Consider the following 13,826-nt stretch of genomic DNA (forward strand, 5'->3'; position numbering starts at 1 on the left):
CACCTGCTCATGTAACATGGGTTAAATCCAAGGAACAGGATATGTTACAGTGTAGTGGCTACAGAATTTCAGTGTAGTATTACTCATTTCTCTGGCTCTGACACCCATATCAGAGCTTCTTTGATTCTCGACAAGTGTCAGCTGGCTGTCTTGACCTCAGAAACTAGGGCTGCTCTCTGAAATTATGTACCATTCCTTGGAATGTCATCAAGGCTTTTCGCACTCAAGGCTTATTCAACTCATGTGAAGATGTGATTGGAGTGAGACAGTCATGCCACTGATCACTAAGTATTTTAACTTGGGCTTCCTGCAAAGCCAAAGGAGAAAAATGCTCAGAACAGTTTCAGGCTGAATTTAAATTTGTGTTCTGGAAGTGCAGTTATGCTATATAGTACAACTAAGCAGTATAGACATAACCCAAAATGCCCTCTGGAGGAAACTTGCTTTCTTTGTGAGCCTCTTAGTTTTGATGCCAAAATTAATGTCTAGTATTGAGTGACACAGTTATCCTGCAGTATGATAAAATGACAAGGAATAAACATTTAGAAAGCAAATTTATTAACCATTAACTTAGCAATAAGGGACTTAAAAGTAATGACTTTGGCAATAGTGCATGGCTCAGGATGTTTCCTGGTTTGATCTGAGCTCACCTTTTCTGTTTGTTTTTAAGCTTATATTTCGTTAGTATTTCAGGATGGGAAAAACAGAAGGCAGGGAGCTTAATACATGCTAGACATCTGCCCTGTGCAAAATGAAGTTGCTTATCCTCTCTTAGGCAGTCTTAGTTTGGCTAAATTGCTTGTGAAGTGGGATCTTTGGCAATTCTTCAGCAAGAATTATGTAGGAAATATACAGGTGGCTGACTGGATTACAGCCTTTGAGCATATCCGGACTTGAAGAGTTAGAGAAAGAGTATTTCCAAATGTAGTTCAACCTCCTGATCTCAGTTTGATGCTTTCCTGCCTGATGTTGTCACAACATGCTGCAGCCAAGCATAAGTAGAGTTTTGAAACAGGCCAGGGTTCCTTACTGAATGTTTTCTTACATATGAAATCTGGAGATCTGAAAGGTTTCCACTGAACTGATGAGTAATAGCAAGTTCTGGCTGAACTGTCCTTTTGTAGTCAGAATAAATCCCATTTTGCAAAAGCTGAAATGTAGACAGCAAAGTTCAACTGTTAGTAATTCAGTTCTGTGTGTCTGAATTTCCCTTTGCTGTTGCCCAGATTATAGATTCTGACTGCAGTTCCAGTCAGGTGCTTTTGTATAATGTTGCCAAATACTCTCCTGCTACCACACTTCCTCATATATGTGGGTGAACTGAAGAATACACACACATCTATAAAACACTGTAAAATCTTTCTGGCTGAATGGCATTCTAAAATGAACATAATTATGCCAACAGTTGATTTAAATATTCTATATAAAGCAGATTTTGGTGTTGTTAAAAGAATCAAAACATGCAACAATTCAGGGGTAAAGGAGAAATCCTTTTATTTTAAGGATAAAAATAGTGTCAATTAGAAATTAGTCATTCTGTAACTCATTTCTAACTGGGTGACTCATGCTTTTTGCAAGTTGGTTATACAAGACAAGTAACTCAAATGGATTCTTTAGGTTCAGTATTGTTTTAGTTAGGTAGCTAACTCTGTTAAAAAAATGTGAGGCTTGATTTCAGGTATAACAAATGTAGCTATACCCTGCAAATTATGACACCCTGCTGCTTGAGGTTGTGCTACACATACCAAAATGTTTTTTATCTGTTTGTTTGTTTGGGTTTGGGGTTTTTTTTTGGTTTTTTGTTTTGGTTTTTGTTTGGTTGGGTCTCTGTTTGTTTTTTGTTTTGTTTTGTTTTCCAGTTTTGGTGTAGCAAGCTACTGGGTGTCTAAAGCAGCCATGGCCACCAAGAATCACAGCAGTGAACTTGGGCAAGGAAAATCTAATGTGCTATGTATTTCTTTGCACCTGGAAACTATGATTTATTAAGCCTCATCATAGAAACAATCCTATATAGACTTTTCACTTCAGATTTTTTAATAATTTTTTTATGGGTATTATTGAGAACACTGATATGGGGACGGTGAGAAGATGCATGCTATCTTTGTTTGGGATGGATATCTACTACATTGTGGGCTTTAACCCTGTCTGTTTTGTTTTTTTGTCCTCTACCCACCCTCTTGTGTCCTTGGCTATAGTTTGTAAGGTGGTATCACAATGCAAGTCTGATCTGATGAAACCACAATTAGTGCTGATCCGTGCCTATGATGGGAAGAGAACACAGACCAATAACACGGGGTTGCTGGCCTCTTATTAGGCAAGTCTGTTACTCATCCTGTCTTTTCACCCTCAATTCTCTTTGTTCCTGTCCTCACTCTGTACCATTAACTTATATTGAAGTTCAGTGTCACATGTTGCTACAAACCCGGGTTCATTTGGCTCTACATATACTCTTCCCCTAGGAAGTCAGATGTTAGCTCCACAAAGCAAAGATTATGCAAATATTAATCAAAGTTTGGCACATTTTAGTAATGTGTTTATGTTTCTTAAACTGGGAGTTTAAGTTTCTAATAACATTAGACATTATCCATGTTCAGTTTAGATACCCATACTTCCTTATTATTAAAAAGGAGACTATTTGCTAGTATAGCTGAAATTATTCCTGTACTGGGGCAGGAGAATGTCTTAAGAAAAACCATATTGAGTAGTAATTTCTATTCTCTTTATTTTGTTCAGCTGTAAATAATCTAGACAACAGATCAAATAACTATTGACGTAGAGAATAACATAAACAATGTCAAACAAGGATTTTGAACAGTGTGTTTTGAGGTCAGTAACCTGTGTGCCTAGAACTTTGATCATGCTGGTAACAGCCAAATGACATAACTTAGGTGGATGTCCGTGCAAAGATAAATAAGTAGCTTTTCACTGATTTTCACAAGCAGAACAGCAAAATGTCAGTGCAGTGAAAATGTATGTTTCCAATACGCTCAAGGAGCTTCAACGAAGGAAGCTAATACTAATGAGTTTATTTGCTGAAGCTGCAAGCAATCCATTGTTTGATTGATTTTTAAACTTAAATGGATCCTGTTTTTGATAAGAAACATGGAGAAGGAGTCTTTCCAGGACCCCACAAGATCAAATCGAAGACATCGTGTCCTATCTAATGAAATGTAAGTTTGGTGGCTAATCAGCCAACCCAAAGCTTTTCTAGATTAATAGCAAATTTGCTGACATTGCAACTTCTAGGGAACTGAAGGTGTTTCTTGCATCATTGGCTCAGAAAAATGAGAATTGAGATATTCTGTTGTTTTTCAAACAGAAGTCTTTCAGATTTCCATTGCAGCACTGCCCCTGCCTGGGCAAATGAGTTTAAAATCTGAAAATTACTCTGAAATACTGCAACTACATTTTCCAGTTGGAGCGTGGGTATTTTATTTCCATTTTGGGTAAAACTGATCCAAAGAGAGGTTTTAGTTTGAAGGTGAGACCTGTCAGCAATTCCCTACTGAGCTCTAATTACTTTTTGTTTTGGTATTGTTACTTTTGGTTCTTAAATAGGATGTGACAAGATTACCTATTTCCATTTTGTGAAGTGTCTGAAGATACATGGTTACAGAGCACTACATAAGTGCAAAGTATTTAAATTCAGAACTGTGTTAGTATCTTCTTCCTTTTTCCTAATTTTTTTTTTGTTTTAAACCACAGACTTTCTAGCTGACTAAAACTAGGGCTCCAGCCTGGTTTCTCTCTGCAGGAAAGAGACCTCTCTGGTGGTTTGTTTTTGTTTGTTTGTTTGTTTTGTTGGAGGGTTTTTTTTTTTAATGTTTTCATTGATTAATTATTTTTTGCTAATCCTATGAAAGTAGTCATGATGTGTCAGTCCAGCACTGTTTGCATTTGCTTCAAAATGCAAGATTCTGCTCTACAAAGTACTTGGTTTATGTATGCATTTGTAGTTTAGTTTGTGTTCTGGGATGATCTAATGTCTGAAAACTTGTCATAAATCTGACAAGTTTTCTTAGTTTAGGATTTTAGGTCAGGCATGTAAATTCCAGTTTATGCTAGAGTTCATTTGTGCCTGGGAGTAGAGACCAGATCATGTCATGTAGTTTGTGGGAATTACCTTATTTGCAATCCTTGACCACTGATACCTCATAACCACTACAGCAGTATTTTCCTCATACCTTCGTCTGATGGGGTAGCTGTATCTTCCTTTGTGGCTTGTGTGTTTTGGTGGGTTTTTTTTCTCATTTCCTTCTGAGAGGAAATGGAGTAAAGGTAAGCTACGTGTCTCCTTTGGCATTTAAAGTAAACTTTATAAATGGAGGAAAAGCAGATCAGTTGGTGCTTGGTACTTTTAGACAAGTCAGGCAAAAAGTATGAGATTGATATCTTAGCTTTATCAGTTCTGTTTCAGCAGATATAAAGAGTTTTTATGATTAAAAAAAGTATCTTTGTCTCCTGTTTTACAGGAGATACCCAATGCTTTTGTTGTCTTTCCATGAGTGAAATTGCTGACATCAAAAGTAACACTGTAGTTTATTTATCCAACTTCAATGTCACGATTAAGTATAAATACAACAAATTTGGTTAGCAGTGTTCATGAAATAAAAAGTCTGATTTACAATTCTGGGTTAAAAAGAATAAATGTACCTAGTTAGAATGTTTTAAGTGAGTGTTTGTTACGATCTACCCTATTGGTCAATGTAACTTAAAATTCGGATCCGTGAGAACAAAGTCCAAGCACCAAGGGTCGGGTGCAAGCATAAAGTTTTATTTGACAAATGACATGGGCAAAGTGTTATAACCCCATGAAGATATGGCAGATATGTCACAAGGAAAAAGGAGAAAGAGATAGAGAGAGGGCAAAGAAAAGAATGAGGGAGAGAAAAAGAGTTAGGGAGAGAAAGAGAGGGATATCACCACCCACAGATCCAGAGGTGTGCAGCAATCCTTCCTCTTTGGGATGGGAATCCAATTCCAGATGGGGCAAAGGTCCAGCGCAGGGTGGCAGCTTGGTGGTAGGTGACAACAGATGAACGCTACAACACTGCAGTGTTCCATATGTACACCGTGTTTCCCACCACTCTCAAGGTTGATTCAGGCCCCTGGAATCTCACCCCTAAAATTTCCCACCATTGTTAAGGCTGATTCAGGCTCCAGGAATTTCACCTCTCCGGAGTATCCCCCTGCCCCACCAAAAAGGCTGTTGGTGGCTGACCCTTGGCTGTTAACAGTTGTTAGTGATCCCCTGCCAGTTTGCTGGCTCCTGCTGGGCATTTCAGTCAGTGTGGATCTGAGCCCTAATATTCCATTTGCTATATTGTCACGTGGAGCAAGAGAATTCAGAAATTCTGCTGAATGGAACCTGACAGTGTCAAAATAATGCTTTGGTCCCAAGGCATTCAGTTACATGTCACTAGTAGAAAATCTGTTGTGCTTTGTGGTACCAGATGTGTGTTTCTTAGACCCTTTTAGGTTAATCATTGAGTGAAAGAACTTGTTTCAATGACCGACACGGTCTCTTCGAGTCTTAAGTTCCCACTAGACCAAGTGTAAGCTTGTGTTAGTTATGTTTTTGTAAAAGAAGACAAATATTTTGGTGACACTACAATGTCTGCACTGAAATGCATCTTGCCTCCTATGCAGGAGAGGCCCTGGAAGTTACTTTATATTGTTGGTTTGTTTTTGCAGTTTTTTTGTACGGTGCATCCAATGAGAAGACAGAAGTCTATTATGGTTCTGGCTTTCTTTTTTGCATGTGTACATGTTTTGTATGGGCCTTGTGAAAACTGAAAGCTCTAAATTGGCCTCTTGAACAAAAAAAAAAAAAAAATGCATTGTACAAAATAGACTGTTCACTGTAATAATTACTCTGAAAGGTCACAAGTCCAAGGAATATCAGGGGATGTAACTATGACAAACCAACCCAATGTCAACACAATGTTTGGTTGTTTCCCTTCTTTGTTACTAAATAGTTAGAACCTTTAGGAACAAATTTGTCATTTGTAGCACAGCCCTTCCTACAGAAGGCTCTCATTCTTCACAAACATGAAAAAAGATTTCTATCTAAAAAGATGAGCTTTGGGGTTTTATTGTCTGTGATTTCAGCTTAATCTCACAAGGACATATTAAATGTTTCTTCAGCATCAAAAACCTAAACAAATACTGGGTTTATCTAACTAATAATAGTATAACTAATGCCAGATTGTTCAAGTACTGAATTTTTAACTCCAGATTAGTTGTGGTGTTGGGATGTAAACCTGTGCTTAAATGTTAATTCAGACATACACTTTTCTACTGCTGAAGATGGTTGAGAGGTGATACCAAGGGTGTGGTGTGTTTCCACTGTGCACTGATTCCCGTCTGTGAACTAGTTTGGAGAAGGAAAATAAAAGCTCTTTGTCATCTCTGCTCTGACACTGTATGTTCCTATCTGAATTAGAGAAGTAATCCACTTTTGTCTGTGTTGGAGGTATGTGTGTCTAGCTAGAATAAATAGTTCAGAGATGCTTTTTTTTTTAATCTTCAACAGTCAAACATAGAAAGTCTGTTTCCCTGTTCTTAATCTGATCCATAATCATGAATGCTTTTGGGAATTTCTTGTCAGCATTTAAGCTGACATTTTGGGTACTTTTTTATGGGGTGCTTTTTGGAAGGGTTTGAGCAACCTGGTCTAGTGGGAGGTGTCCCTGCCCATGCAAGGGGGTTGGAACTAGATGATTTTTAAGGTACCTTCGAACCAAAACCATACTGTGATTAAACCATACTATGATTCTGTGAAGCTCTGGAAATGCAGACCAATGCAAATGAAGACTCCCCATGCAGCTGAGTATTGATAAGAGAACCAGTTTCTCATGTCACATCATTCTGATGTGGCACTGCTGAATGAGGAAGGGAGTCCCTTGTAATTGTCAGCCAGTCTGTAGTTGTCTTTCAAAGTGCTTGTTTTGAAACTGTCACTTCCTTCCTGATGGCTTTATGAAGGACCATATAAAAATGCTGAGTTGAAAAAAATAGTGAAGATGTTCAGCCAAGCAAACCCAGTATGTATACATACACAAGGGTAATTGTGTATAAGGAAGCAGTCAGGAACAAAGACCATTGTTTTTTCTATCAAATACTCTGCCACTTTTTGCAGTAATTTTTTTATGATGGTGAAGAGTATTTCTCAATCAGTGGGTTGTTAAGTTGCATGTTTTCCAATTACATTTTCTATATTTAAGTTTGATAGTTAAACAGCAGTACACTGAGCCAAATACTTAGGTATGAGATAAGAGTGAATGAGGGCAAATGAGAGGGTATGTCAAATGAGATTTTTGGTTTTTTTACATATCTAGAGATTTGCATCCCTTTACCTGGCTTTTCATTTTTTACAAGTGCTCTGCATAATAGAAACTATGGCATGAAAAAAGGATGATTTGCCTTCAGCAGATACTTTATGTTCACAGGCTTGTGCTTCTAGGCACAATAATCAAGGACTAGATTTTAAATGCTTACTAATTTGGGGACTTTTATTTGAAATGTCTGAACTAAGGCACTTTTTTTTCCTGTAAAAGAAGGGCACCTACAGCTCTTCCAGGGACCAATTAAACTTGTGGAGAGTAAAGGCACCTGCAAATGAAGCTGCAATGGTCTAGTTGGGCACAGAGATATGGAGGTACCAGCAGGGAAGATTTTAGAAGGAAAAGGTTCTCACTGTTTTGTGACTGCTGCATGCTTTTTTTTTTTCAGTTGGGATGAAAGATGGCAACCACAATCTTTAACTTCATCTCAGAACTGCCAGAAGATAACTGTAAATACCACTTGGGCCACTGCAAAGTCTGGCCAAAGGGATGGGCAGGCTGGTAAGATCAGACTACACTATGTACTCTTCTGACTGTTACTCCCTGGTCCTGGCTATTGTTGTTAGATATGTAAGTTATGTCCTAGTCCAGACAGCTTTTTTCAGGTAGTATTCACACTGCCTTTACACTTAGGCCAGGAGATCTATCTAAGCCCTATTTGTCAGCAGTGAAGTGAAAGAAAGATAAGTTCTTGTTAAGACAGAGTGCCTTTCTCCATCTTTCTCTCCCTGTAGGTCAGTGAAAGGGAAATAATCTTCAATTCTGAAGGGGAATGGGGCTTTTCTTCATTAAATCAACAGGTTTTAAGTGTCATTGAAATAAACCTGTACCAAGAGGTAGGTGGGAAGAAAAGGAACTGATGGTCTCAATCGAATCTTTCTAGGCCTCAGTCTGGCAAAGATGTAGACAAATGACTCAATTTTTGCCCTTCATATCCTCTGTCATTTGCAGTCACTTTTCCTGCTTCAATTCATCAGTGTTTAGGGGATGCAGAATTCTTGTCCTAGTTAGCTGTTGTGATAGTAAGGCTTAGCTTTCCTGTGACCATGCTGGTAATAAGAGAGCTGTTTATGTCCCTTTTCAAATACTCAGTCATTGCATTTTCCACAGGAGAATTCTACACATTTTTAGAGCTATTTTGTCCCATTTGATTTATACATCTATCATTTGTCATCATATAGTTATGTTTGACTGCTGGTCTTCTAGCCCTGCAATTTAAAGTAGGTGAAAAAGAGCATTAAAATATATTTTAAATGTGTCTGCCAATGGTCCTGTGTATATGCCAAGAGTATTGTTTTTTCCCAGTTCTGAAAAGAAAATAGGAAGAAATTCTGGCCCTCAGACTTGGCACTTTCTTTTTGATATATGTGAATATACCCAAACCAAATCAACAGTATCTGATTTTTTTTTCAAGGAATGTATTTCCTTTGCTATTGTATGTTCCAGAATTGAATAACCCTTAAAATCTTCCATTTCCTAGAAAAAAACTTAGTGTTTTTATTTAATCCTTTGTTAATTATTCCAGAAATTTAGTGCCTAAAAGTGGTTACTGTACTTGAAACAGGTACAATATTCCATTGCAGTGTTGGTGGATGGACTGCTGTCCTGCCACAAGGAAATGTAAGTGTGCAATTAAAGGTGGTCTTGCTTTTTTTTGGAGTAAGGTAAAAAGCTGACACCCTTTACCTGAGATATGGTAACAGCCCATGTGTATGCTCCCAGTTATATTGAAATTGCAGAGAAAAAGGTGTGAAGGAATGACCTCCTCTTCTGCATTGGGCTGGTTGCATTTGCAGTCAGTTTCTGTGTCAGGGATGGAGAAGGGGACATCAGCAGCAAGTATTCCTCATATCCTGAGCAGTCTGAAATTAACAAGGCAAGTTCATAAAGTGTAACCAGGCAGCTGCCTAGACCTACCAACAAGTGGTAAGGAGATCCCTGGCAATCCAGGCAGCAGCCTTCTGGTTTTTAGTTTAAGCATAATTCAGTAATTTAGGGAGTTCTCAAAGAATTTAGTAGTTTTGGAAGCACCACAACTTCTAGCAATGTGTATAGCCTCCTTGCTTTCTGCCCTCTTCTGGGCTTTTGGGCTTGCAATCACAGCATTTGTTTGTGCATTATGATATGAGGAAAATTTAGTGTTTTAATCATCTTCAGAACAGTGGTTGCTGTTTTTTAGGAAGAAAATTTTACTTTTGTTTGTTCTCAAACACTCCTTCTGCATTTCCCCAACTTCATGTGCATGTTTTTTCTGTGGCCTGTGCCCAGTTACCTAAATGTAATGTTCTGGTCCCAGCCAAGAAGAGGAGAGAATGTCACATTACCTCTCATGAAGAAATTACTTAATATAGTGTCTCTTTTTGGAGGCAGTTGGAGTAGCTCTTCATTCTCAATAGGTTTTTTTAGTGGAGGGCCTGTGTCCTATACTAATTGATGTGTAAGGAGGAGCCATTATATGACCTGTTTTTGCTTCAAGGACAATCATCCATATAGTGACTGGCAGTCTGTATGAACAAATGACCTTCATGTGCAGAGCCATTAGTGTTTCTTTTCAAGTATACACATGATCCCACAGCACAGGCCGCGCCTGGGTTTATGTCCGATTGGTATTTAATATATTTCATTCAAAAAACATTTTACATTTGGATCACCCAGTGGTCGGGGAGTAAATCTCAGTCACGGTATTATCAGTGCTGTGCACAGAAAGCCAAGATACTAAAATAACATGAGGTCAGACACGTTCAAGGTCACACTTGAGGAAACACGTGACAATGTAGACAAAAGCTTGAACATTGATGCTGATGCACAAATACCTTGGTGTGAGGTACAAGGCATAGCCGTGATCTTGGACACAGAGGTCTCCCACACACGGATCCCCGAGTCACACGAGTGTGCCTGTGGATAACTCTGAAACGACCGTGACACCGCAGCCGGTTTCAGGGGCCGATGCGCACCAGCGATGGGGTCACGGGAGCGAAGTCACACTGCAGCGGCACGACGTGCCAGATCCCTGTGTCACATTGCCCTTGCCAGCCTGAACCGTGCGAGTAGGGGGGCCGGGGCAGGGAGAGAAGGAGAGAGGGAGACAGGGAGGGCCCACCCGCCCCAGCGCGCTCCTGGGCCTGCTTGCGGAGGCGCGCAGGTGCCCAGCGCGGTGGTCGGGAACACGTACGATAGCAGAGCGGGGGTGGGGGTCGCGGTGTCCCCGGCGGAGGGCGGTGGCCGCCCCCCTGCAGCGCTGCGGTGAGGACGCCTGCGCCGTGCGCTACCGGCGGCGGGGGGCGGGCGCCGCATCCCCAGCGCACGGAGCTGCGGGCACGGGCGGCGGCGTGAGCCGGGGCTCCGCCGCGCCCAGACAGAGCTGAGCCGGGAGACAAAGAGGACAGGCGGCCGCCATGGGCGAACAGCTCCGCGCCCAGGCAGCTAACCCGGCGGGGCCGCCACCCGCCACCTCCTGCTCGCTGCTCGGCGGGTTGTTGCAGAATGGCTTCCACTCCTCTAACCAGCCGCTGGGTAACGGCGGCTGCGGGGAGGCACCGCACCCGCTGCTGCTCCGCCCGGAGCTGCCGCCGCTCAGCCACGGCTCCCCGGCCAAGAAATGCAGGCTACGCCGGAGAATGGACTCGGGCCGGCGGCACAGGCCACGTAAGTGTGAGCGCGGCGGCACTGCGGGGCGGTGTCGGCTCCGCTCGGCGACGCGGCCCCTTTCGTGCGGCACTGCCGCAGCCCGGCGGCCCTCTACACGGGCCCGGTGTCGGGGACCACGGGTCCCGCTCCGCCCCCCCTGCAGAGCGCTGCCCGGCCAGGGCTGCCAGCCACCCGGCTCCCGAGCCGCCGGCGTTCTACCTTCCTCCTCCCCTCTACCGCCGGCAGACCGGGCGGGCGGAGCGAGGGCTCCCGGTGCCGGCCAATGCGGCGGCAGCACTCGGGCACGGCCCCGCTGCCGTGTGGGCCGAGCCCTCCCTGCGCCAATGGGGCGGCGGCGGGCGGGGAGCGGCGGCCCGGCGGCCCGGCACAAACGGGGACGGGCGGTGACTCTCAGCTCTGCCCCGCGTCGTGCACCGCGTCGGGCGGCGCCCAGAGTCCCGCCGGCTGCCGCCGCTCCCCGACGCGCCCATGAAGCTCATAGTGCCCAAGCAGCACTGTAAGTAACGCCCGGGGGGGGCCGACCTTGGTGCTGCTGTGCAGTGAGTGCTGGGATGGCTCTGCGGGCTTAGTGCGCGCTTCTTCTCCAAACGTAGTTAGAATTAAGAAAAAAGTAGACCTGGGAGCTAAGTGCAAATTATTCTGAAAAGAAAAAAAAAAAAAGTATGAGTCTGACATCCGTATTTGTACAGTACTTAATTGTATGAGGCTTATTGCTTAATAGTATATTTTATTTACTTGATCATAGCTAACTTCTTATTTGTAGGTTTGAAGCTATTTATTAATTCCCTGGTGAACTCTACAAGTAAAACAATGCAAAGGAAAATAATGCTCCGTTTCTTGCAGTCCTACTTTACTAACCCTTCTAATAAAGCCATGAAATGTTTGCTTCTTTGTTAAAAGTTCAGCATGTTCCAAGGGTAACTGGGGATAGTCAGGACCACAGTTACCCACTGCCAAAACTTAAAGATGTTTCTACTCAGTATGAAGAGGAGTACATTCAGCTACTCTGGATTTTTTTTTTCTTTTTTCTTTTTTTTTTTTTTTCTTAATCAACATTTAAAAAGCCTTTTCTGTATAAACAGAACAAAATAGTCAGAAACAGCCTTAAAGAGCTGCAGCCTTCACAGAGCTGCTTATTAGCCAGTGCAGTCTCCAACTTTTTCAATGTTTGCTGAGCTACACATACAACTTTCCCTTTTTGTGTTCTATTGATAGCTCACATAGAGCTTACAATACCTGTAGATACTGTTACCAAATTCAGCATATTGGTGACCAAATAATTCTCTGCCATAAACTGCTTTTGTAGGTTTTGTCTAGCTTCACATTTTCATTCAGAAACAAAAATTGTAGAAAGTGAACTAATTTACATTTTGATTTGGGTGTAACTAAGGAGAGGCAGTTGCAAATCCCACTCTTCATAATATTAAAAACTATTTTGAAGCCAAGAATAAAGCTTTTCAGGACTCACAGAAACACATTAATAAGAAAAAATGGGAAATATGTTGTTTTCCTCGCCATCTTGAGGGGAAAAAGAGCCCATCAAGGTAAAAGAATGTACATGACTGACTTCGTTTCCTAATTGGTATGCTAGCTAGTGATGGGGTTTAATGTATTGTGTGTAATGTATTTCATGAAACCAGCAGATGAGGGAAGTGCTTTGTAGGACTATTGTTGGTAATTTGTTGTACCAACTATTTGTTGGTAATTTATTTGCTAAATTAAATACATTAATTCTCGCTGAACTTGAGCTTTTTGATTAATGTGATTAATTTTTTTTAATTTTGTACACTTATAAATTTACAATTTAGTGTTAGTCTTGAAGGAAAATATGATTGCATGTTTTCACTAGCTTAAATAAATCCATTAAATTACAGCCCAGTTGTTCTTGTACTGTATAGCTTTCCATTGTAGCTATTGCTATTGAATACTATGCAGTCCCATTTTGCTGTTTTTTGTATTTAATTCCAGCCTTTGCAGATGTTTGTTCTGTGTGTGCTTAAGGACACATTGCAAAATGAAGTGCCATTGCCACATGGCTTGTAAGACTTCAGTATTGATTGCAAGGTTTGCTTTGCCTTGTGGAGAAGATGATGAGATAACAGGCATTTCCCAATATTTTAAGAAAAGCAACCTGTCTTTCTCTGGCAACAATTTCTTTAAATCTTTGTAAATTGTATGTTTTCCTGATTGTTTTTGCTTCTGCCAAAATGAAGTAGACTTTTATATTCCAAGGTCTTCTTTTTTATTTTCTGAGAAGGGAAGATTTCCTGGGAAACCAGCGTGCTTTGCTAATTAGTCTGTGGTGAGAGAGGATCTGGGGACTAACCTATCTTCCTTTTGATTCACCTGCTGCTTGGAGGCTTGTCTTTGTTATTTTCTTTAGCTGAATGAGATGAGTTGTTAGGGATGTTAGGCTGATGTCAGTTTTCTGGTTCAAATCATTAGTGCGGACCCTTTGTGAGATTAGGGTTTGGATTACCTTTCTGTATCACAGCACAGTGTAATGGATACAGGTGAGTATCTGTTATGAGTGACACTGTCTCCCACAGCATCCTTGGAGCTAAACTGAAGAAGTGTGGCCTGGATGATGGGGTAGTGAGGTGGATCAGGAGCTGGCTGAAGGAGAGAAGCCAGAGAGTTGTAGTCAATGGGATAAAGTATACCTGGAAGTCTGTTTCTAGTGGAGTCCCTCAAGGGTCACTACTGGGACCAGTACTATTCAATATATTTATTGATGACCTGGATGAAGAAATAGAGTGCACTATCAGCAAGTTTGCTGATGACACTGGTAGGAGTGGCTGACACCCCAGGAGGCTGTGCAGAGGGACCTGA

General features: G+C 41.5%; 1 protein-coding gene across 7 annotated transcripts in view; it reads left to right on the top strand.

The window, feature by feature from the left end:
* The first annotated feature begins 2,854 nt into the window (after nt 1–2,854).
* The window catches only part of PANK1 (pantothenate kinase 1), a 36,447-nt gene continuing 25,475 nt past the window's right edge, over nt 2,855–13,826 (top strand). Inside the window, exons 1-3 of one of the 7 annotated variants that reach the window (XM_071748741.1) lie at nt 2,941–3,170; nt 7,735–7,847; nt 8,872–8,966. In XM_071748741.1, the coding sequence (XP_071604842.1) occupies nt 8,939–8,966 (28 nt within the window). In that variant the 5' untranslated portion in view covers nt 2,941–3,170; nt 7,735–7,847; nt 8,872–8,938. Of the gene's footprint in view, nt 3,171–7,734; nt 7,848–8,871; nt 8,967–10,623; nt 10,992–11,309; nt 11,491–13,826 lie in introns of those variants that run through there. The other 6 variants (XM_071748740.1, XM_071748744.1, XM_071748743.1 and 3 more) reach the window with 6 other exon arrangements.

Source organism: Heliangelus exortis, chromosome 7 (assembly GCF_036169615.1).
Source record: "Heliangelus exortis chromosome 7, bHelExo1.hap1, whole genome shotgun sequence".
In the NCBI taxonomy this organism is placed as follows: Eukaryota; Metazoa; Chordata; class Aves; order Apodiformes; family Trochilidae; genus Heliangelus; species Heliangelus exortis.